This window comes from Myotis davidii, unplaced genomic scaffold (genome assembly GCF_000327345.1).
Source record: "Myotis davidii unplaced genomic scaffold, ASM32734v1 scaffold38, whole genome shotgun sequence".
NCBI lineage: Eukaryota > Metazoa > Chordata > Mammalia > Chiroptera > Vespertilionidae > Myotis > Myotis davidii.
Genome location: NW_006291383.1, coordinates 3227671 through 3250007, shown reverse-complemented (window position 1 = coordinate 3250007; position 22337 = coordinate 3227671). Strand labels below are relative to the sequence as shown.

Here is a 22337-nt window from a genome sequence, read left to right as displayed (position 1 = left end):
TTTGTCACTTCCTACAAAGTTGGGGAACACCACAAACCTACCTTACAATTCCACTGCGGCTGGACAATTTAATGTCTGCTACTGCAGAGACCCATCAACAAAGTGTCAGAAGCACAGAAGGAATGAAGACCTCCACAGCAGCCCCTTTATCACCAAGGATAACCGGGGAGGGGAGGGGCTCACTCAGGCTTCAGAAGGATTAACCTTCCCAGGTTCCCTGGAGCCCAGTGAGTGGGGAAGGGGAGGCACACAGCGGCTAATACCAGGCATTCTCTCCTCTCCTGCACTGACAGGCCTCCCGTATCCTTAGCGGGTGGTAGCCTTCTGTCCACTGGCTAGGGGGCCAGTGGAGAGAAAAGGTTCCAGGAACTGCTATTACTTAGGAGGTAGATTCGCAAACCTTTTAGCATGTGTAGTGTTGGATTTGAGTTGCAGCAGCTTGTTTTCCAAAGACAGTTTTCTTTCTAGCAGTGTTCTTTTTTCCTAGGAGAAAATAAGATACAATATCTGCTTATCTCTCCATCTCCTCTCTCTCTCTCTCTCTCTCTCTCTCTCTCTCTCTCTCTCTCTCTCTCCCCCTCTCTCTCTCACCAATAGGTGTGCATGTGGTAAGACACTTTTGCAAACTGTTCACAAAAGATGCTTCTTGCAATAACAGGAATACCTCTTGAGCTAAAGAGGTCATTTTATGGAGCAGTGACAACCCGCCCCCTGTGGAGCCTGGCCAGGCATTCTCTGTGTAGTTTTCACGTCGTTTTCAAAGTCCGGTTGTCTGAACAGGCTGTGTTCGCTGTCCTCACCTGCCCGCAGCACTCTCCCCCGAACCCAGCAACCTGCCCAGTGACCCCTCTCCTGCCTCTCCACCCCACCCCTGCAGGCCCCTGCTCATCCCTCCCACGGCTCTCCCACCACAGGTGCTTCTCCATTAGACCGAGGTCGGCACCCAAGGACACTATTGAGCTTCACTTGATACCTACCTGCTCATAGGGCATCTGTCGGGAAGTAGGAAAGCAGTAAATGCATTTTTAGGGAAGGACCAAGGTCACAAATGATAAAGTCACTTCCTAATTAGCATGTGAGCGAAAGGACATGGAGAAAGAATAAGCCTCAATGTCATTAGTAAGCCAAACTCTTCCCATCTGAAGGGAAAACAGACAAGTCCATGAAACACCAAGCTGGGGTGACTGGGTTCTTTTTTGTATTTGATTATATGTATTTTGCACAATGCTGTGTACATGCACTCCTGCCACAGGATCTGTGCGGGTGAAATACAGGCAGGCTTTACAGCAAAAACAGCAGCGCGGCTTCGGACCCGCATTGACCTGGTTTTGAAATTTTATGGCTGCATAATTCTTGCCAAAGCTTTAATCTTTCTGGGCCTTATTGCTGTTAATAAAATCAACCCAAACTTGGAAATCAAAGTAATATACAGCATGTGGTTTTAATGTCATATTGGGTCACTTTAATAACCCGACCCAAGGATTATTTCATTCTCTTGGAGAATTTCCCTGTGTTTGATTTTTATTATTTATTATTGCAGCCCTGACTCTGAAGTTGAATGTTAATATATAGACTCATGCTCTCTTTGAAAAGATAATCCCAAGGGTTATGGATTAATTGCCTTAAAGAATATTAACTGGCTAAATATCTAACCTAGAAATCCTATTCTATATGCTTTTTTTCAAAATGCCTATAAATAGCCAGTTTCTCTAAATATTTTATTTAAACCAGTTTTACCATTTTACTGGTCCCTCATTAATGAATGATTTGAATAAAACATCTGACATGTATTTATTCTGTATTTGTATCAGTCATGTTTTTTGACTCTTTGAACATCTCTAAAATGGGAATAATACTCCTATATTGAAAGTTGGGATGATTGAAGATAATATATGTGAAAGGCCTACGGGCTTCTCTGGAACATATTAGGACCTCAATATATAATAATTACAGGTGCCAAACACTTCAGATTTTATGTGCTGTTATTTTTAAAATTTATATTTTTTCAAATTTTTTCCATAGCATTCTTGTGGCATAGAAATTGTTCAGTGTAGCACTAGTTGTGTTCAAGTTATTTATGAGGGATCACAGACATGCCTTGTAAGCTTATTATAATACTCGGATCATCAAAGAAACATATTACTGATAATTGCTTTAAATTTCTAGGGAGGAAAATGGTGTTTAATAAACATTCTCCTTGCCCTAGTCGGTTTGGCTCAGTGGATAGAGCGTCCGCCTGAGGACTGAAGGGTCCCAGGTTCGATTCTGGTCGGGGGCATGTACCTTGGTTGCGGGTACATCCCCAGTAGGAGGGGTGCAGGAGGCAGCTGATCGATGTTTCTTGCTCCCTGTCCCTCTCCCTTCCTCTCTGTAAAAATTCAATAAAACTTAAAACAAAACAAAACAAAAACCGTTCTTCTTAATGGACTTACTCCATTATCTTTATAACCAAGGTGCAAGCAGACCAGACAACTGGACATGTCAATGTTCTGCCTTGAGGAGGGGTCTTAATGCTTCTTTTTTTGACAACACAGAAAATCACACTATCCCAGCCAGCGCTTCTCAGGGATAGAGCCTTCTAGAAGGGAAAGGAGTTCGCAGCGCCACCCGGTGGTCATTCCACTCTTCCCAAATCACCCCTATTCATCATAATGGAGCAGACACTAATTTAACATCTAAATGACTTAGGAACCAAGGATGTCCTTTTTATCCAGCATCAGAGAAGACGGAGAGATAGAGACATAATGGAAAGGATTGTAAACTGGTAACTGGGCGACCATGGCATAGTTCCTGTTTGCATTGTCCTCATTTATAAAATGATGAGGAGCAACTAGATGGTCTCAAAAGCACCTTTGAACTCTAAAATTCTAATAGAGCTACATCAATGACACTAGAAAACAAATATGGTGCAACAGAATTGCACTGCTCGCAGAAGGAGCATATGCTGTGTTACAAGGCTCTGACTGGACGTTTTTGCTGGCGTATCGCTGTGTGTCTGGAATTCATTCTCACTGCATCCCCGATAAAGGGGACAGATGGTGAGGGTTGTAAGTAATGTGCTCATTACCAGACCTCATACCACTAATGGCTATTTACTGGTGAGTAGAAAATGACTCCTTCTCCGGGGGCACCCCCTACCAGGGTGGTACTTATCAACCTTTGTTGTGGATGTTCATTTTTGATTTTCATTTCCTTGCTGAACTCACCTTTTCCCTATTAATAAAAAAGTCTCTGTACATTCTTCCCTGCTTCTGATACACATTCTGCACCCGAGAAACCCTTCATAACAGCCTATATTCTCAGTATCTCCTTAAACAAACATGGTTTACCCAGCTTTGCTTCTTAAAGTTTTATTTCTTTGCATTTTTGCTTTACAAATATAAAGTGTCTTTAACTCAATCTCTTAAAAAACCCACAAAAAAACTCCATTGCCCTTTGAGTCCATCCTCACTACCCTGCCTCCCAGACATCTGAATGGATCCACTCTAAGAAATCACTGAACTAGCATTCTGGAAGTTACTGCAAGGCCTTGCTGAGCCATGGACATCTTGTCCACTCACTCTGTCCCAGAACTCCTAGAGACAGTCCAAACGTCTGCCAGTATCTGAGCCATCTCACCTCTTACTGGGGTGTATCCCCTATCTTCAGTAGGGGTGCCAACATCCCTAAGGAGCCCTAAGAGAATGGATGAAGGGAGATCTGGAAAGTTCCTTGAGTCCCACACAACCCAGATATACTACATTGTACTCTTCACAAACAGACTGTATCTGGTTCATTCACAAATAGATACCTAGCCTCTAGCTCAGGCTGGTACATGGTAGGTGCTCAAATATTTGTGGAATTAAGTCGAATGAATATATCCCAGAATTGACATGAATCTATATTGAGTACAGACTTATCAGAAATGAAAAGTATATTCCACTGTGCTTTTGTTCATTTTCAGGGACTGACCGTTGGCCCCTAACCCTCACCCAAAGCTGCTGGGTTTGAGGTGAGTGCAAATCTAAATTTAAATGTCAAACTAGTTAATCAAGTTGTTTGGTTAAACAACCCTATTTGCGTTCCAGAATTGTCTTTCTTTCCTAATGGCAAGCATTCTTTGTGCTATCTTAGTTTGTTAACTTATTTATTACATGATAAATATCCGAATACTACAAATAGTCATTGAAATGTTATCACTTGTCCAAAACGTCATAATGATGGACTGTCACACTTGGACAAACCAGTTGCTAAAGTACATTGTAGGCCAGTGACTTTGGCTCAAGTGCAACACTCAGCGACCCATTGCACAACACAGATGTAGCTGTGTATTATTATTATTTGATTCAGTTCAGTTTAAGCTTATTTAACTTTTGTGATTTCCTCATAGGACTTTCATTAAGATTACAAATTTGGCCAAATGCACAGTGTTATCAATTAATTTCTTGGGACATATTTAAAAATTAATCAAAGTCCTTTTGCTAAGAAACGTGAATATTGAAACGGGATGCTTTTGAAGTGACATTTCTAAAATGGGATCAACTGCAGGAAACTCATTAAATAAAACAAGGCTGGAAAGAACATAGGTAAATCAGGGAATTAATATAATAAAAATGTAAAATGTATTAGAAAGTATTTACTAGAAGTAAAGCCTATAGTCTTATCTACTCCCAAGTCAGTTTCAGAGATGTCAATTTTCTATTAGTTTGTTTTGCTACTAAAAAAATGAATATATCTTGGTTTGTCTGAATTCTAAATTTTAAAACATGGATAATTAAAATTATATGCTCACTTTTTGTATATATTTGGAGTGACAGCTACTTAAAAGAACACTGCACGTAGCTTTTAATAAATTTTTCTTCTGCTATTACTTTCTCTACATTCTCTTTTGAAAGTTCTAATTTGTATAGAATGTCTTTTCTTAATGTGAACTCTATTTGTTCCAGTGCAGCTACAGGTGTTACAAACCTACAGTGGATGTGGGTGACCAAACTACATAAATGCTATTATACATAAAAATGCTAGGATTACAGGGACCCATCCACTATATTATTACTATTAATAGATAAACTTGGGTATCTTCTCCATTGTTTCCATTCAGTGTCTCACCTGGTTCCTCTTTCTAAGTTATACATTTACTGCAAGGAGAAAGTGACAGAGTGATAACATCAGTATTTGTAGAGAGGTCAATCCTGAACAATACAGATCACATTAAATGTGTAAGGAAAGAAACTAGCATCACTGAATACTTCCTAGAGTCTTAGGAGTTGCAAAGAGTACTTCTACTTAAAGTTATCTTATTCATTTTAATGTTATTTTTTTAATTGCAGGAAGAAATCCCTTTAATTCTCTACCCCTTTACCTTTTCCATTCTCTGTACCAGGCTCTCCAAGGCTGTAATTTTATTATGCTTTTCTTCAAGTTTCTCAGCAACTTGATTCAGATGTTCAACCTGTTGTTTCAATTCCTGTTCTTTTTCAAGTTTGTTAACCTTTGGTCAGAAAGACAGTTGTCGGTTTATTAATTTATTAAACCTATACAGCAAATCCTCAATTTTGCAGACCTCAATTTAACAGACTTAGGATTTAATGGACAAAATTTCCGATCCATATGTCATATGTGAAAATTAACACCCTGTTAATGTTAAAATGCTTTTAACCTAGATTTGGTTATAATTAAATTTACAGGTAATTTTTTCATTATTAAGTCACTATATTTTTAACAAGTTTTTTTAAAATATATTTTATTGATGTTTTACAGAGAGGAAGGGAGAGAGAGATAGAGAGTTAGAAACATCGATCAGCTGCCTCCTGCACAACTCCCACTGGGGATGTGCCCGCAACCCAGGTACATGCCCTTGACCGGAATCTCTCCCTCCCTCTCTGAAATCAATAAAAAAAATAGGCCATATGTTGGAAAAAATACTGTAGTAATTTCATTGACATAAATATTATATATCTACAACTATAGTCTACATATTTAAATCCAAGAGTCACCGCTTTTAACAATGTTCAGGGAATGGTTAGCATGTGATCACACTGTGTCACGTGAGGTAGTTGGTTCTGTTGTCACCTGGCGTGACTTTCTGCAGCAGTTGTAACTCATGCTGGCCAAAGTTCCCTGTGCCCTAAGCCACGCCCAGCTGTGTGCATTTGCTTACTCATGGTGACTGGTGAATGCACACATTTACTAGATTTATTCAGTGTAAATTTAAAATTACTGTAAGCATACAGGAAACTTTTCATAAATACTTCATTTTAATTACACAAATGTGTCTACATAAGTAAAAACAGGTAACCTAATTTGTCAAATTTTTAACATACGCATTGGAAAAACCTACTTTCCTATATAATGGACTTTTGGCTTTAACGGACGACTCCTTGCCCGAATAAGTCCATTATATCAAGGTTTTACTGTAAAAATATTATCTTCTATAATTTTCTGAGTAACCCCAAAAATAATAATAACAATTTGCACTTGTTTAGAATTTATTTTTTAATTCAGTGTTTCCTTCTAAATAAACCTAATGGGCTACAACACCACCAAATCAATGAAGAATTAATAATATATAAATATTTTCCCTAGAATGTTTACATTTGTTGCCATAAAGCATACTACTTGAACTGGTATGAGAGAGACACAAATTTAAGAAAACAAAATTTTTTACCTTTTCTCAACAAAACATATCTAGAACAAAAATGAAATTTTATATGTTTAAGAAACATGTCTTATTTTAACACAAAAGTCTCATAAAAGCCGAATAATTCTCTCCACTGTGTCCGGGCGGGTAGCAGCCGTGCTGAAGACCAATGGAGAGCAGTCCACCTGGCTGCCCCCAGGCCGGAGGTGGGCGCGTTTCAGCTGACTTCCAACATGCACACTCACAGCTGCGTGTGTAGTTAATAGATTTGAGAGTGTACAGTTTTAAAAAAAGTGTCTGGCTTCCCTTGACAGCACCAGGCAGGCATTGCTGCCAGGCCACTCCAGGCTGGGGCTGAGCCCCTTGGCCGGGACATGTGCACTCCAGTCCCACAGGCTCACCCCTCACAGAGCGCTGGGGTCCACACAGCCTTTTCCTGTCACTCAGGCTCTTATGTGCACCCTGTGTGCTGTGAGTTTTTGACCAGCACCTCCACAGGCTGAAGCATGAAGGCATGTCACCTAGGAGAGAATTTCCTACTGTGTCCCCACTGTGCTTTCATAGGGCCAGCGCTGGCGGGGATCCAGGCATGAATGAGCATTCAATTTGGCGCATGTGCATGCATGCGTGCGCACACACACACACACACACGCACACGCACACGCACACACACGCACATACGCACACACACAAACATATGCACACACATGCATGAGCACTATTATTTTTCTTTTCCAGCTCTAGAATACATTCTTCAGATAAACTTTTATTGGCCCTACAATATATACTGCAGATTTGAAAAAGAAACAAAAATGTGTGTCTACAAATTATATACACATGTATATACATATTTAGGTTTTAATATTCTTAATTTTCCTATATTAAAATATGAAATATATAATTTTTATATATCTTAAAATATATATGCACACATACACATATGCTTGTTGTTTGCTCAACCTGAGAAATGTATTCTAGGATCAAAACCGTTTTGAAACCATCTCACTAGCCCAATTCTTTCGTTTTAGACACAAGGAGGTCCAAGTCCAGCAAGGCGAAAGGACTCAACCTCGGCTACTTAGTCAAAGGCAGAACCAGAGGAGAAGTCACTGGCCAGGGTCGCCTGGGACAGCTGATTCCTCGGCAGGGTGGCACGGCCCACCTGCCGCCTGTGCTCTGCGGGGCCTGGGCAAGGGTGCTAACGCAGCAGCTTGGCCACATCCAGGGGCCGGCAGAGCAGGGGGCGGGGGTGGTCACAGAGCACTTCCTGCCCTTCCCGTTGCTTGTTTCACATTTAACTCTTCAGAAAGGGGGACAAGAACGACTGGGGGCTATGTGCCCCACAGGCAAGTACCTGGAGGAAGTGTGTGCTGTCCTCATGCTGCTTCCTAACTTCCGCAGACTGTGTCTGGTAGATTTCGAATAGTCTCTGGGCCACATTTCTCAGAGCCGCTGCGCCTGCTTCCCTGGAGGCTTCCAACTAGGAAAAGAAAAGGAAAAGGTCACTGCGCAGGTTTTGACATTTACAGTGAAAAGGTTCTAAGGCAGAATGGTTTGACGGGCAATTAAAAACACGGAGGCGGTAAAACACAGAGGCGGTAATTGTCTGGTTTGCACCCCCGTTGTCAATGGACAGGAGAAAAGACGCTTAATTTGTAAAAGGAAAATGTAAAATGTAAAATGAGAAACCCTGTTTAGTGGGGCTGTCATGCAGGCAGACTGGGCCTGGGCAGGCCAAACCGGAGCTCCAGGAACATCAGTGCCCTGTGTGTACGCACTGTACCCTTCAGACTTCCACGGTGCCCATCAGCCTGTGCATGTATCTGCAAGCATCTTATCTTCCATGTTCACAGCAGTGCTAAAAGATGTACTGTCCTGGAATAGCAGTGATTGAAATAGACAAGATTGGAGTATTGAGGCAGTAAAGCTAAAGTGTAATGAATCTTTCAAGAATCTAACCTAGCCCTAGACAGTTTGGCTCAGTGGATAGAGTGTCGGCCTGTGGACTTTGAAGGGTCCCAGGTTTGATTCTGGTCAAGGGCACGTGCCTGGGTTGCGGGCCGATCCCCAGCATGGGGCCAATCAATGATTCTCATCGTTGGTGTTTCTATCTCTCTCTCCCTCACCCTTCCTCTCTGAAATCAATTTTTAAAAAATTAAAAGAAGAATTTAACCTAAAGAAATAATCAAGGATGACTGCAAAGATTTACCTACCAAGATAGTCATTGCAGGACTGTATATGTATATGTATATGTATATGTATATGTATATGTATATGTATATGTATGTGTATGTGTATATGTATATATAAAATATATCATGATTTATTAAACATGTGAAGACTTTTAAAAAATTTATTGCATTAAGAACATGTCACACAAGACCGACCCCCCTTAACACATTTTCAAGTGTCCAGCAGTATTAACATGTCATATAGCAGATCTCTAGAAACTCTTCATCTTGCACAACTGAGACTTCATAACCATTGAGTCTTTGTGAGATCTTTTTAATAATAAAAGTAGGCTCCCAAATAAAATAGTGAGTTTTAATTTACGAAACATCAAATGCTTCTCTACCTCTGTGAGCCTATGTGTGGATCTACGGCTGTGTGTGCAGGGCTGCTTTCATAGATCCACGAATCTATCCTATTTGGCTCAAAATACCCTAGAGAGTTCTCCTTGTGGTCATACCTTGATTTTCAATACTTCATTCTCTTTGTTCATTTTTAAGAGCTGTAAATCTTTGCCTTTCATCCTGTCCATGAGCAGATTCAGACTGCAGCACGAGGGGTCCATTTCAGAGTCAGAGCCATTCTGAATGTTTCGACAGCACTGAAACGAGCAAGCATGATAATCACAAACCTTTCCTTTTTTGTACAAACTTCCAAAACAACAAAGATCGCTCCCTATTACGTATATAATGGGAGAGTCAGGTCGGCACACATAAACCTTCTGAGTCTCAAAGATCAGTAGAGATTTCTAGATGAAGCAGCTGGCCTCCATATTTGCATAAATTTGAGTAGATTCTTATATTTAAAAGAGGCAGAGTACATCTTTTCTGTCTTTTATATTCTCCACAGTTTTAAATATACCATTAAGTCCTTTTAAGAAAATATAATATCTACAAGGCCAGTTTTTTTTAAAAAAAAAAAAACTAAGTTACAGACAAATGCAGTTTGGTTACTTACATTGCATTACAAACTAATACAATTATACCTAATAGGTACAATATATAATATTATATAGATCCTATAATTATAACATCTTTTATTCAGTAAGCATCTATTATGTATCAGATAATCTTTTAGCTGTTTTATACACACTCCTTTGTCTGAATACTCAGAACACTAGAAGGTATTATGTCCATTATACAGATGAGGAAATTGAAGATTAGAGAGTTAATATCCATAATAACTGCTCAAACAAGGATTAGAATCCCAGCTTGCTTAACAACAAAGCCCATATCCTCTTTAGTACAATAAGATGGACTACATAAGTAATTGATTCTGTCATGGTTTTGTTTTTCCTACTTCAGACCCTCAGGCATATTCTCACTCTCCATATATAGAGTAGGCATTGTTTTCTTTTTTAATTTATTAAAAAATATTTGATGGGAAAACTCTTGTAGAAGGTAGCTTACTGTCAGAGATAGTTAACCACAAAGATCATAGATCAGTGCCTCTCAAACTTTAATGTGTATATGAGTCACTTGGTGATAGATCTGGTTAGCATGCAGATTCTGATTCTGGGATTCAGGAGGTCCTGGGTAGAGCTCGAGGTGCCAGACTTCTAACAAGCTCTGCTGCTGCTGCTGCTGCTGCTGGGCGTGTAGACTGCACTTTGAGAGGAGCATTTTACACAGTGAAACGGTTGGCCTCTTTGACTCCATCGTATTGAAGTCTGCTCTGTTCCCTCCTGATCTTCAGGTTAATAGCTTCTTCAGATCAACATGCTAATCATTAGAGGAATTCTGCATGCAGTCTGAGTTTTTTAAAAAAGATCCCTGACTAGAAGGGGCCTCGCCCAAGGAGGTAAGGGAAGTCTATACAAAAATGATTGTTTTTCAAAGATTTGCAGGAACCTTGTGACCCGACTCACATCAACTAGAGTGAACAGACTAAGAACAAAGACGGTTCACAATTTTTCTTGGACCCTTACTGGTGCCCAGATGTCTGTGGTCATCAATCACTTCTTGCCACTCCAATTCCCCCTTCGCTTGACATAAAAGAAGCCTGAACTCTGTACACTTTGAAGATGGATTTGAGGTACCATTATGTTTTCCATCTTCTCAGTTGGTACCTTCTTGGTCAGTAAACTTCTTACTTGGAGCTCTGATGTTTTGAGTTTTGGCATTTCAAAGCATTGGGTGTACAAACTTTGGTTCTGTAACAGCAGAGCCCTAGATCATTACAGTTAAATCTCTACTGCGACATTATTTAGATGCCAAAGGTTTTGATGCTTCATTTGTCTGCTAAACTGTGGTTTGAGATGGCTGAGCAGAGACACTGGCAACACAACTTATCTCCATTTATAAGAAACTACTTCTATTAAGGTCCTCAAAACATCCCCAATGTTATAGCCAATAGTCAATGTTCACTCCTCAATTTACTTGGCCCATGGACACCATTTGACACAGTAGTCCAACTCCTCTTTCTGAGGCCCTTTTTCTTGCATTCAGTGACTCATTTTCTCCCGTTTTTCCTCCTAACCCACTAGTCTCTTTTTTCAGTCTCCTGTGATGGTTATTCCTCTTTTTCCTAAGATCTAATATTGAAAATCTCAGGACTCAGAGCTTAGATTTTTCTCTCATTTCTATCCACACTCACACGGTTGGTGATCTCCTCCACTTTCAGGAGTTTAAGCACCATCCTTACTCCCCAGAATCTCTACCCTGTAGCCTGGACCGTCTATCCCAGACCTCTGCCCTCCGCTCCAGAATCAGGTATCCAGTCCACCCACTAGAAACCTTCACTTGGAGGTAATAGGCAACTCAACAGAACCAAAACTGAATTTTTTTTATCTTTCCCATCATTCATAAACATTAACCTTTTTTTTCAGTTTCAGAACACTTCGTTAAGATAACAGTTGAAGCTAGTTGTGTTAGTTTGGGGGGCTGAGGATGATAAAGGAGACTGTGTTCATGCATCATACCCTATCTTTGGTGTTCTCCATGACCATGCAACATAGTGGATGACGTTGATGCTGATGACATGCACTTGGCTCAGCTGAGATTTAACTTGGAATAATCCAGACAAGGCTAAGTGCAGATTGGTCAACCTTAGGAATATAAGGCTGATCACAGGGGAGGGGGGTGTTTTAAAGTTATTGATTGTCTGGTCACTCAGCTAATGGCTTCAACTGCATGGCCATTGTTGAGGCCCAGGTAAGCCTAAAAGCTTGTGCCTCTATCTGTCATTGGGAAATGTTGCTGCCATGTATCCTGGCTGGGCTGACACCTTCCCATATACTTTAGATAAGTAAGCCCAGCTTAAAATATTCAGGTAAGGCCTCGTCATTCCAATCTGATCCTAATGCTATCTGTGGTTAAATATTTCATGCATATGTCCATTAACATCTTTAGATAATGATAAAATATTTAACATTCATCATTCAAAGCGGCAAAGAATACTTCCTATTTGGCTTTATGCTTATTTACTAAAGGAATAAAGGTAGTAAGTTTTGATAAATTCATTACCTTTGCATCTAGTTTGTGCTTTGTACCGCTATGTCCAGTTTCATCTTTAAACATTTGATTATGGATCTTTTCCAGAGTAGCTCGAATCTAGGAGATAAAAATATTTTCTTTTCTTTTAAAGGCATTTAATGTCCAATACTTTTTTTTCTCTATACCAGCAGCAGTGTACTTGATTTATTTAGACAATAATACATATATACTGATGTCAGATTTAAATAACTACCATCACTCTAACTTGCATTAAGGCTAATATTGTTTAGATTGCAGAAGTACTTGGTCCTTATAACTCTCAGTCAAATCTAAAATACAATCTGAATGAAAACTATATGACAAAATAATTACTATTTAGTAATTAGTATTTAATTCTATTTAACGCTGCTTTTCTATATAGTAATTTAGTACTAATTTACTATTAAGTAATTAGTGTAAAACAATTACTATTTAGTAATCACTACAAAATAATGACTATTTAGTAATTACTATAAAATAATTACTATCTAGTAATTACTAGAGAATAATTGCTATTTAGTAATTACTAGAGGATAATTACTAAATGGAGAAGACACAAATTTATGCATGAAATATAAGCCCTGTGTCCTGGTGACCTATGGAATTGCAAGACACTCAGAGATGAATTAATAGATCTGAATGTTACAAACTATCTATGTCCACATTTTCCCATCTCTTCTAAGAAACAGTTCATACAAATGTATGTTTTGTTACCCATTATCATTGAATTCCTATAAGAGTTCACAATTTTCATGAAGGAACATGCCAACATGTAGTCATTGGCAGATAGCATCCCTGAGCTGTGAGAAGAAATGAGGTAAGGAGAGACAGGAAGTCAGCAGAAAAGGTAAACATCTCCTAGGGAACATGCTACCAACACTCCTGGAACAACTGCACATAACATACCCAGTAGGAATTGCAGTGGTGAATACTGTGGGACAAATTAAGTGCTGATAGGTGTTCTGAAAACCCTGGCGCATTCTTCTATTTCACTCCAAGTGTGAAAACAGAGGGCTCGTATCCTCAAGAGGATACTAAACAGGTGTTCAAACTTCAGTTACCAAGATTGCCCTTTGCCAAACTAGGTTTGCTCTTCCTCAGACGTTCTCAGGAAGGAGAAACAAAGCCCACTAATCTGTATTACTTTATTGTAAAAAATCATATCATGCTAACATGGTGTCTGGTACCCACATACCATTTTCACATATTCGGTTTCTTCAATAATGTGAGCTGACGTGGACTCATACGAGGCGGGATTGTCTTCCATCTTATCCCTTGAGGGAACCTCTGTGGTCACTGTTACTGTTGTCATGGTGAATTCTGGCTTTAGGAACACATAAATCAGTTAGACTAATTTATCTGGTGATATGATTATATGGTGTGTAAACTGTGCTGTCACTATAATTAAATACTGTATAGTAGAAAATATTATAAATGATTGATATGTGCATATACCCATAATTCCAGGCATTTATTTAATATTAAAACAACACTAGCTGAACCAATCCTTGATTAGAAACTTAAAGATTATCTGAGAAGGAAATAGTAACATCTTTCTTTTTAATCCACATCATATTAGACTGTAGAGACTGTGGCTTCTTCATCTTTATATTCTAGCACACTGTAAGTGCTTAATAAATGTTTGCGGAAATAAAATAATATAATTATACTATGTACATATACATATATCACTTATATACAGGGTGTGGCAAATGTAGGTTTGCAGTTGTGAATATGCAAAACAGAGACATTTTGTCCTCTAGATGTGATACAATCACAAGTGGAAAGCATCACCTATGAAATACGACTTTTTAAAAAGTAAGCCTGAATCCAATTAAGCTCCTATGTCTAATAGCAGTAAATATCTGAGCAAGAGGAAAGTGCTTAATGCAGTGGTTTCCAATGTGGGGCACACGTCCCATAGGGGGGCAATTTAATACTTAAGGGGGGCAATTCGAGAATGAGTTATTCACAGTGAATTTTTTACATTTCTTATGGTTCTAGGGCAGGGCTGGGCAAACTTTTTGACTCGAGGGCCACAATGGGTTCTTAAACTGGACTGGAGGGCCAGAACAAAAGCATGGATGGGGTGTTTGTGAGAACTAATACAAATTCAAAGTAAACATCATTACATAAAAGGATACGGTCTTTTTTTTCAATAGTTTTATTCATTTCAAACGGGCCGGATCCGGCCCGTGGGCCGAAGTTTGCCCACGGCTGTTCTAGGGGCATCATATACAGTATATAAGTATATATTGTGACATATTTATGCATTTCAGTTCTCTATTATATGTTTTGAAATTTCGCTTGCTACTTTTTCATATCACTTCATATTATTATTTTTAACAATTTCTTAGTGATTTCTTCCTCAGTACCCATTACCAAGTTAATGGCCATTTAGGCTTCCTCCATGTGAATAGGAGTCCACTTTTTGAATAATAAGAATTATATGTCACGGCGGGGGTGTGGAGGGGGAGGCATCAGGATTTTAGAGATGCTTAGGTGGGGCATGGCCATAAAAAAGTTGGGAACCACTGGTTTAATGACTCTACAAGGGTAAAGGTTGCAATCAGCCAAATCTAGATTATGTGAAATATTACCAGACAAACTAGTTTCTACCACAGATTAATTATATAAAGAAAGATGAGGCAAAGAGAAATCGCTATAAATTAAGAATCTTAATGGACATATGACCAAATGTAATATATGAATCTTCTTTGGCTCCTGACTCAAATAAACCACATTTTTTGAGGCAAGTGGGGAAATTGTAACACTTGACTGGATAATAGATGATGTTAAAGACTCACTGTAGTTTTGCTAGGTGTGATAATGAATTTATGACATTATTTAACTAAAAATCTTGCCCAGCGGTGTGGTTCATCAGTTGAGTGTTGACTTATGAACCCGGAGGTCACATTTCGATTCCTGGTTGGTCCATATGACAGGGTTTCGGGCTTGAACCCAGGAAGGGGTCATGCAGGAAGCAGCCCATCAATGATTTTCTCCCATCATTGATGTTTCTATCTCTCCTTCCCTCTCCCTTCCTCTCTGAAATCAATAATATTTTTTTTAAAAAAATCTTATCTGTTAGTCGTACATTCTGAAGTATTTGCAGTGAAATAATAAATTTGGAATTGCTTTAAAATATTCTAATACAGAAAAAAGTGGGGTGGGCAAAGATGAAAGAAGTCTGGGCAAAATGCAAGGTATTATCAAAGCTGGGCAGATGGGGTTCACTATACTCCTCTACCTACTTTGTGTCTGTGGGAAATTTTCATAATAAACAATAAAGAACTAAAAAATAAAATAAAAAGTCCCGTGAGATAGGATTATTAATCTCATTTTACTGATAAGAAAGCCAAGACTCTTATAGGTGATGTTAACTTACCTGAGATCACAGTAAAACTAGCAGAGCTGAAACTCAAACTTTTGTCTTCTAGGCACCAAGTTCAAGGGTGTTTCCATCACATTAAGGCTGGCTTCCCTAGTGAGAAAAACACACAATTATTTAAAGTTTAGCAATAGCCTATGCAGTTAACACAGAAAGAATTTTCATATTTACTAGCATCAGTTTACAACTGGTTAGCTTTTGGGGATAACGCAGTTTTGCATTTATCCTTTAATCTTTGATGAAATTGACGGAGTGTGCCAAGAATTTTCCATTTTATTCTAAATCTTCTTAGACAGCCACGCTGACTTCTATTTGTTTAGGCTGCAGTTGACTTGGCAGCTGCAGCTCTGCTGTTACAGAATTTGAGTGGAAGTACTGGGTTCTCTTAAGTCTCTTCTGGGGTTAAGTTCCCAGTTCAAAACAACATCAAAATGCTCAGAGTACAAAATAAGCTCCCAGAATATAAACAAACTCATCCACACAGAGAACAGACTGACAGCTGTTAGAGGGGAGTGGCTTGGGGCTGGGTGAAAAAAAGGGAAGGGACTAAACAAAACAAATAAAAATGCTCATAAACAACAGTATGATGATTACCACAGGGAATGGGGGGTAGGGGGAGATAGGAGAGGATAAAGGGGAATAAATGGTGACAGAAGGAGATTTTGACAACACAATATACAGGTCAGAATGGTGCATCTGAAGCCTATATAATTTTATTAACCAATGTTATTCCAATAAATTAAATAAAAATTAAAGAGAAAGAAAAGGAAAAGGGAAAGACCCATGGAGGCGATCAGCAATGTATTTGGCAACCAGAGGTGGAGTGGGCCAGAGTGGTGGTCAGCAAACCAGGCCCACAAGCCCGAGCTGAATTCCTATCTTTCTGGACAGCCTATGGACTAAGAATGGTTCTCAAATTTCAACGCTTGAAATAAAAAAATAACACTTGGCCCTAGCCAGTTTGGCTCAGTGGATAGAGCGTCAGCCTGCAGACTGAAGGGTCCCAGGTTCAATTCTACTCAAGGGCATGTACCTTGGTTGCGGGCACATCCCCAGTGGGGAGTGTGCAGGAGGCAGCTAAATCGATGTTTCTCTCTCATCGATGTTTCTAACTCCCTCTCCCTCTCCCTTCCTCTCTGTAAAAAATCAATAAAATATATTTTTAAAAAATAACACTTCATGGCACATGAAAATTATATGAAGTTCCAATTTAGTGTCCTTAAATAAAGCTTTACTGAAATCAGAGCCATTAATTTACATAGTGTCTATGCTGCTTTAGCACTACACACAGCAGAACTGAGTAGCTGTGACAGAGAAAATATGTGACAGGCAATGTTTAATCTGCTCCTTTACAGAAAAATCCTAGGTTAGGATGTGGCAAGGAGTGGGAGCAAAACCACTGGGAAAACAGAGGCAAGCAAAACATCGATTTGGTCTGAGTTGTTTTTGGTTCTCCAGTTCATTGCCCCTTGATCTATAGTTCCACTTGATGGATTTACCTTCTTTTTTTCTTTTTACTATGTTATACATTATGTACATTAACAAATGATAGGAGGTATTTCATCATAGGAAGTAATCACTCTTAAGAGTGGATTTCACTGATTTCTCTCAGTCTGTCATAATTTGCAAACCACGATGGGCCTCATGTTTTATATCCAAAATATATTTTTTGTGTCATTTATTCTTAATATCAAGGTATGCAGCTCCTTAATCACTATTATTTCCACTCACGATTGGGCCATCTTCAACAAGTGCCATAAAATCCTAGCCTCAACTTGCACATCTGTAAAATAGGGGTGGAAACACCTCGAATTGTAAAAACGAGTTTTTTTTAAAATCCCTGTTTGTAGAAGGCAGTCAATGGAGAGTAACTGCTGATATTGCTGCTTCTAGTATTTTATATTATTGATGACCACAGAAGATAAGCAGCTGGTTGCAAGGTTTATATCCAAATCTATTCATATGAGATCAAATTCCATTTCTCTGTTTGGTTCAGAAAACTTTTTCAACCACAGTCCTTGATTTGTATAAAGAAACCCAAGGGGAACTTAAGCTCACAAAGTCCAAATTGCCATATGGCATTAGCTTCCTGGGGAAAATCCATCTTAACATTTTATTTCTGCCAGAAGTAGATTAGGCAGATAAAAATTTCAACATAAAACACAATCAGTTAATTAAAGTGAGAAACGGATTTTATTTGTTTTCTGCTAGAGTGGATTGAAGACAGCTTACAAGTGGCATCCCTCCAAGAGGTGTTATTTCCTAGATCAAAGCAGTGCAGAAAGGACTCTCCGGGGACAGGGGAGGTGCTGAGCAGACCGGGCTTTGGCTTCTCATCTGAACCAAAGAAGCTCCGCTTTGTGCAGCCTCACACTGATTTTTTTCGTGAGACTTTCGGTGAGGAAAGCTTTCTACAAAGAGAAGTTTCGGAGCCTGACTATCTAGCTTCATGGCCTGGCCCTGCCACTCAGCAGAGGTGTTGAACTTGAGCAAGTTCCTTAACCTCTCTGAGCCCCTGTTTCCTTGTTAGTAACATTCAGATAATATTAATAACATGAATAATTAATAATATAAATAACCTGTATGGAATTGATTGAGTTAACACTTTTCAAGCACTTATAACAGTGCCTAGCACACAACAAATGATTCATACATGTTTGTCAAATGAGTAAGTAAAATATGAAACCATCAGTGGTAGAGAAGAACCAGGTAATATTTTAAACAGTCTGCAGAGTGAGCTGGGCTATAAGAGAAACTCTGTTTGGGGGAATCTAAAGACCAGCAAACCCATTGTATTGGTTCTTTCTTGAGAAAGCGTCAATAATCCATCAATATCCCAACTGATTACCTCTAATGAATAGTTTACAAGTTACAAAGCAATTAATACACATTATTGTGAATTGTGATAAAGCAACACATCACTGGTCACCCAGAATGATGTGACTAAACCTACTTCTCTGTTTAATTACAGAAGAATGGCTTACCCGTTATACAATCAGCACATAGAAAGCAGTGAACTGTGTCCCCTCTCCCATTTACATGTTGAAGACCTAACCCTCAGTACCTCAGGGTGTAACCTTATTTGAAAATAGGGTCACTGTAGATGTAATTAGTTAAGATGAACTCATACTTGGGTAGGGTGGACCCCTAATCCCATATGACTGGCGTCTTCATAAAAAGGGGAAGTGTGGCACAGACATGCACTTTGGGGAGAAGTGGAGGGCCGAAATCAAGGTGGTGCTTCTACAAGCCAAAGAGCACCCCAAACTGCCAGAGAACCGCCAGGAGCTGGAACGCGAGAAGCACAGAACAGATTCTCCCTCAAAGCCCTTAGGAGGAACCCATCCCACCAACAGCGCCTGGGACTTCCAGCCTCCAGAATTGTGAGACAGAAATGACTATGTTTAAGCCCCAGTTTGTGGCTTTATCATAGCAGCCTTAGGACACTAACACAGGCACTGTTTATATTCTAGAGATTCTAACAAAGGTGCTTCTTTCCTCCACTTAGCCCTTAATTCAGTCATTCATATATTAAGTATTTATTAAATACAGTTGTGATAAGAGCTGTGGCCACAGAGGTGAGCCAGAGACTCTGCCTTCATGGGACTTTCCGTATACTGAAAGTACAAAAAGGTAGTATGTAGAGAAAATAATGAGAGGTGATAACAAGTGTCATGAAGAAAAGCAGAGCAGGGGAACAGAATAAAAGGAGGCACTGGCACTGGGTGGGAAGGGAAGACATTTAAGCAAAAGTCTTGAATAAAAGAGGCGAAGCCCTATGACCATCAGGGAGAAGCGGACTCCAGGCTGTGGGGGGAAGAGAAAGAACAGGCTGGAGTTTGCTTCATGTTCTGAGAACAAGGAACCCAGTGTAGCCTACCATGTTTTCTTTTTTATTTTTAATGTAGCGGGGATTTTTTTTTAATAGCCTGAAGTTTAAGACTTCCAATTTGCCTAAGGAGCTGTCACCACAGCCACTTAAAACAGGTCTCCTCCTGGCTGGTAAGGCTTCCTCGGGGTTCAAGGAAAGGCAGGGTAGAACAAAGTCAAGGCAAGTGCAGCGAACTCCAGGTCAGGCAAGAGAAGGGGCCATAAAGTCCAGGTGACTAAGCAGTCTTCTCAACTCATTTCCATGGGTGCTGATTGAAAAGCTCCATGGTGGATGGTTGGCATGATTTGGTTGTTCAGTACTCGACCCTCCTTCCCAGATAATACGGAATCGGCATCTGTACAGAGTCTTTGAAGGAAAAGATGCCTTACCTGTTCTTCCTCCCTCCCTGGGGCTGGACCACAGGTACAACACCTAGACCCAGCCCACTGAGTACTGTCACCTGGAAAGGCTAGTAAGGGATTGGCCATCAGGCGTGTGGAAGCTGGAGTCAATGAAAACCCCATTATTATTCCGGGAAGGGAAGCAGGCTGGCACAGGGCGGTGCTTTGTGCCCAGGCAGGAGGCCAGTGGAAGTGTCTAGTGACCAGTGGCAATGCCAGAAGGACTTACCTTGTTCTTGCTAAAGTGTGATCTTTGCAAGTTTTCCCATCAATTCTGGATGCTATTCCGTATCCTTCCAGTACATTCCATTTCTGTTTAAGTTAGCCAGAGTCAATTACTTAGGTTTGCAACCAAGAGCCCTGATTGGTTTGGACACAGTTTCTGAGTTTTCAGTTTCTCAGTTCTGAGCTAACAATATTAACTATTGTTTCATCATTCTTGATCACTATTATATAGAGCTTAGATATTAGAAACTGAAAAAGTAATACCATACAAGTGCTATAAAAATAATCAGGTTACATGAGGAGGTGGGGGGCGGGGGAAGCTCACATATCTCCAAACTCTTGAAGAGACAATCTCCTGAGTATTAAAGAGCATACCTGTTCTGCATCCACATTCCACAGCACAATGGTGACATCCAGTGTCAGCTAGCTAAATCTCAGGTGACTGTGCAATTTACCTGGAAAGTGATGCACAGTATATGAAAAGACATGCATGTTAACACTGAGCCCAAGTAATAAGTTTTCAAGTAATAATCTAAGATTTTTAAAGTAGAACTAATTGTGTTCATTTGCAAATGCTACTCATTTGTATATACACATATAATTATATCATAGCCAGTGCTATACAAGGCTCCTCCATATGAAATAAAAGCAAGTTAGTTTTGGGAAAAAAGGATTGAAATATTGGTACAAACACAATCTACAAATATAGATTCTTGACAAAGTACAGTGTCATTTACCAAGAAATCATTTTCCATATGCTCTCAAAATTAATCATTACAATACACTATCTATAGTTATTATCCATATATCTCTATCTCTATCCCTGTATATGTATGTATAATGCAACCAAGTCACAGACAAATGATTTAAGTTTGCCAAGGCCATAACTTAACCTCATTACCTGAACCCAGATAGATTGATCACAAATCCAGGTTTCTTTGTAATGAAATGATCTATCTATTTAGAATTTTGGAAATCAGCTGAAGATTTCACCCAGTGCCCATATGGCAACTAAACTGCAAAGAGGGGCAGGGGAATCACATGGATCCCTTCCCATTTGGAGAGGTAGGGAGCAGGGCCCAGGGCCTATTGCATGCCTATCATATGAAGGCTAGGGTATGCTACCTGTAATAATCCTCACAAACACCCTGAGAGGTTGGTGTTATTAGTCCCATTTCACAGATGAGGAAATGAGGCTCAACACAACCAAGTGAAGACTGCTACTTCATAATGGTCATGGATCCCAACCTATGAGCCCTCTGGTTCTTTCCAGATCACCACTTTGCCTCCTGTTGCATTCTGAATGGATTTCTAGGCCCAGTTTCTTGAGCCCAAGCTAGTTTAGCATTCAGAGTTTCCCAAAGCAAGTCACTAAGTAACAGTCAAGTACCTCCTGATGTGAGCTCCTAGGTGTGTCCTTCAGGAACCTGAGCAGACAGTGCTGTCCCCATGGATTTACCCCACAAACAGAAGGAGTATGGATTCATGGCTTCAAAACAGGGCCTTTGGATGAGGTGCTGCCCACAAGACTTTGTTCTCCTTCCCCACTAGCTGGGTGGCCTTGGAAACCCTTTTAAACTCCTTATGGCTCAAATGAAAATGTTAGATGACAATGCTAACTTCCCCTTATAGTTACTTGAGGATTAAATGAGGTAACACATAAAAAGTGTTCACTGGAGTATCTGACCTGAAATACACAGTTAAGGAATGCTAACTACTTAAATTCACAGCTTCTTGTGGACATTGGTTAAAAGGACATCACTTGACAGTGTCAAGGATACACTCATTTGACCCCACTCAATTCCTCTCCCATCAGCCAATTATTCCTCCTGCTTTGAGCTTTTCCATTAACAATAATTTCAAAAGCTACTTATGATTTGTCAGTGAAAAAAAAAAATACGAAAAGAAACAGATGTTAATGCCGTATATCTCAGTCATTTGTAACATTGACAAGGACAGTGTCCTTTTGGAAAATTTCTTTTGTGGCTTTATAAAATACTAGAGGCCCAGTGCACAAAAATTTGTGCCAGTGGGGTCCCTTGGCCTGGCCTGCGCCCTCTTGCAATCCAGGACCCCTTGGGGAATGTCAGACTGCCAGTTTCAGCCTGATTCCCCGGCCAGGCTGAG

At 39.7% G+C, this 22337-nt stretch overlaps 1 protein-coding gene and 1 pseudogene across 2 annotated transcripts in view; one reads left to right on the top strand and one right to left on the bottom strand.

Moving 5' to 3' along the window:
* The window catches only part of CCDC68 (coiled-coil domain containing 68), a 44221-nt gene that overhangs the window by 12821 nt on the left and 9063 nt on the right, over positions 1–22337 (bottom strand). The window contains exons 2-9 of one of the 2 annotated variants that reach the window (XM_006764483.2): positions 20586–20665; positions 15711–15806; positions 13518–13646; positions 12314–12400; positions 9310–9450; positions 7974–8099; positions 5342–5470; positions 401–483 (exon numbers count right to left, since the gene is read on the bottom strand). In XM_006764483.2, the coding sequence (XP_006764546.1) occupies positions 401–483; positions 5342–5470; positions 7974–8099; positions 9310–9450; positions 12314–12400; positions 13518–13634 (683 nt within the window). In that variant the 5' untranslated portion in view covers positions 13635–13646; positions 15711–15806; positions 20586–20665. The remainder of the gene's footprint in view (positions 1–400; positions 484–5341; positions 5471–7973; positions 8100–9309; positions 9451–12313; positions 12401–13517; positions 13647–15710; positions 15807–20585; positions 20666–22337) is intronic. The other variant, XM_015564430.1, reaches the window with a different exon arrangement.
* The window catches only part of LOC102753413, a 9920-nt pseudogene continuing 6494 nt past the window's right edge, over positions 18912–22337 (top strand).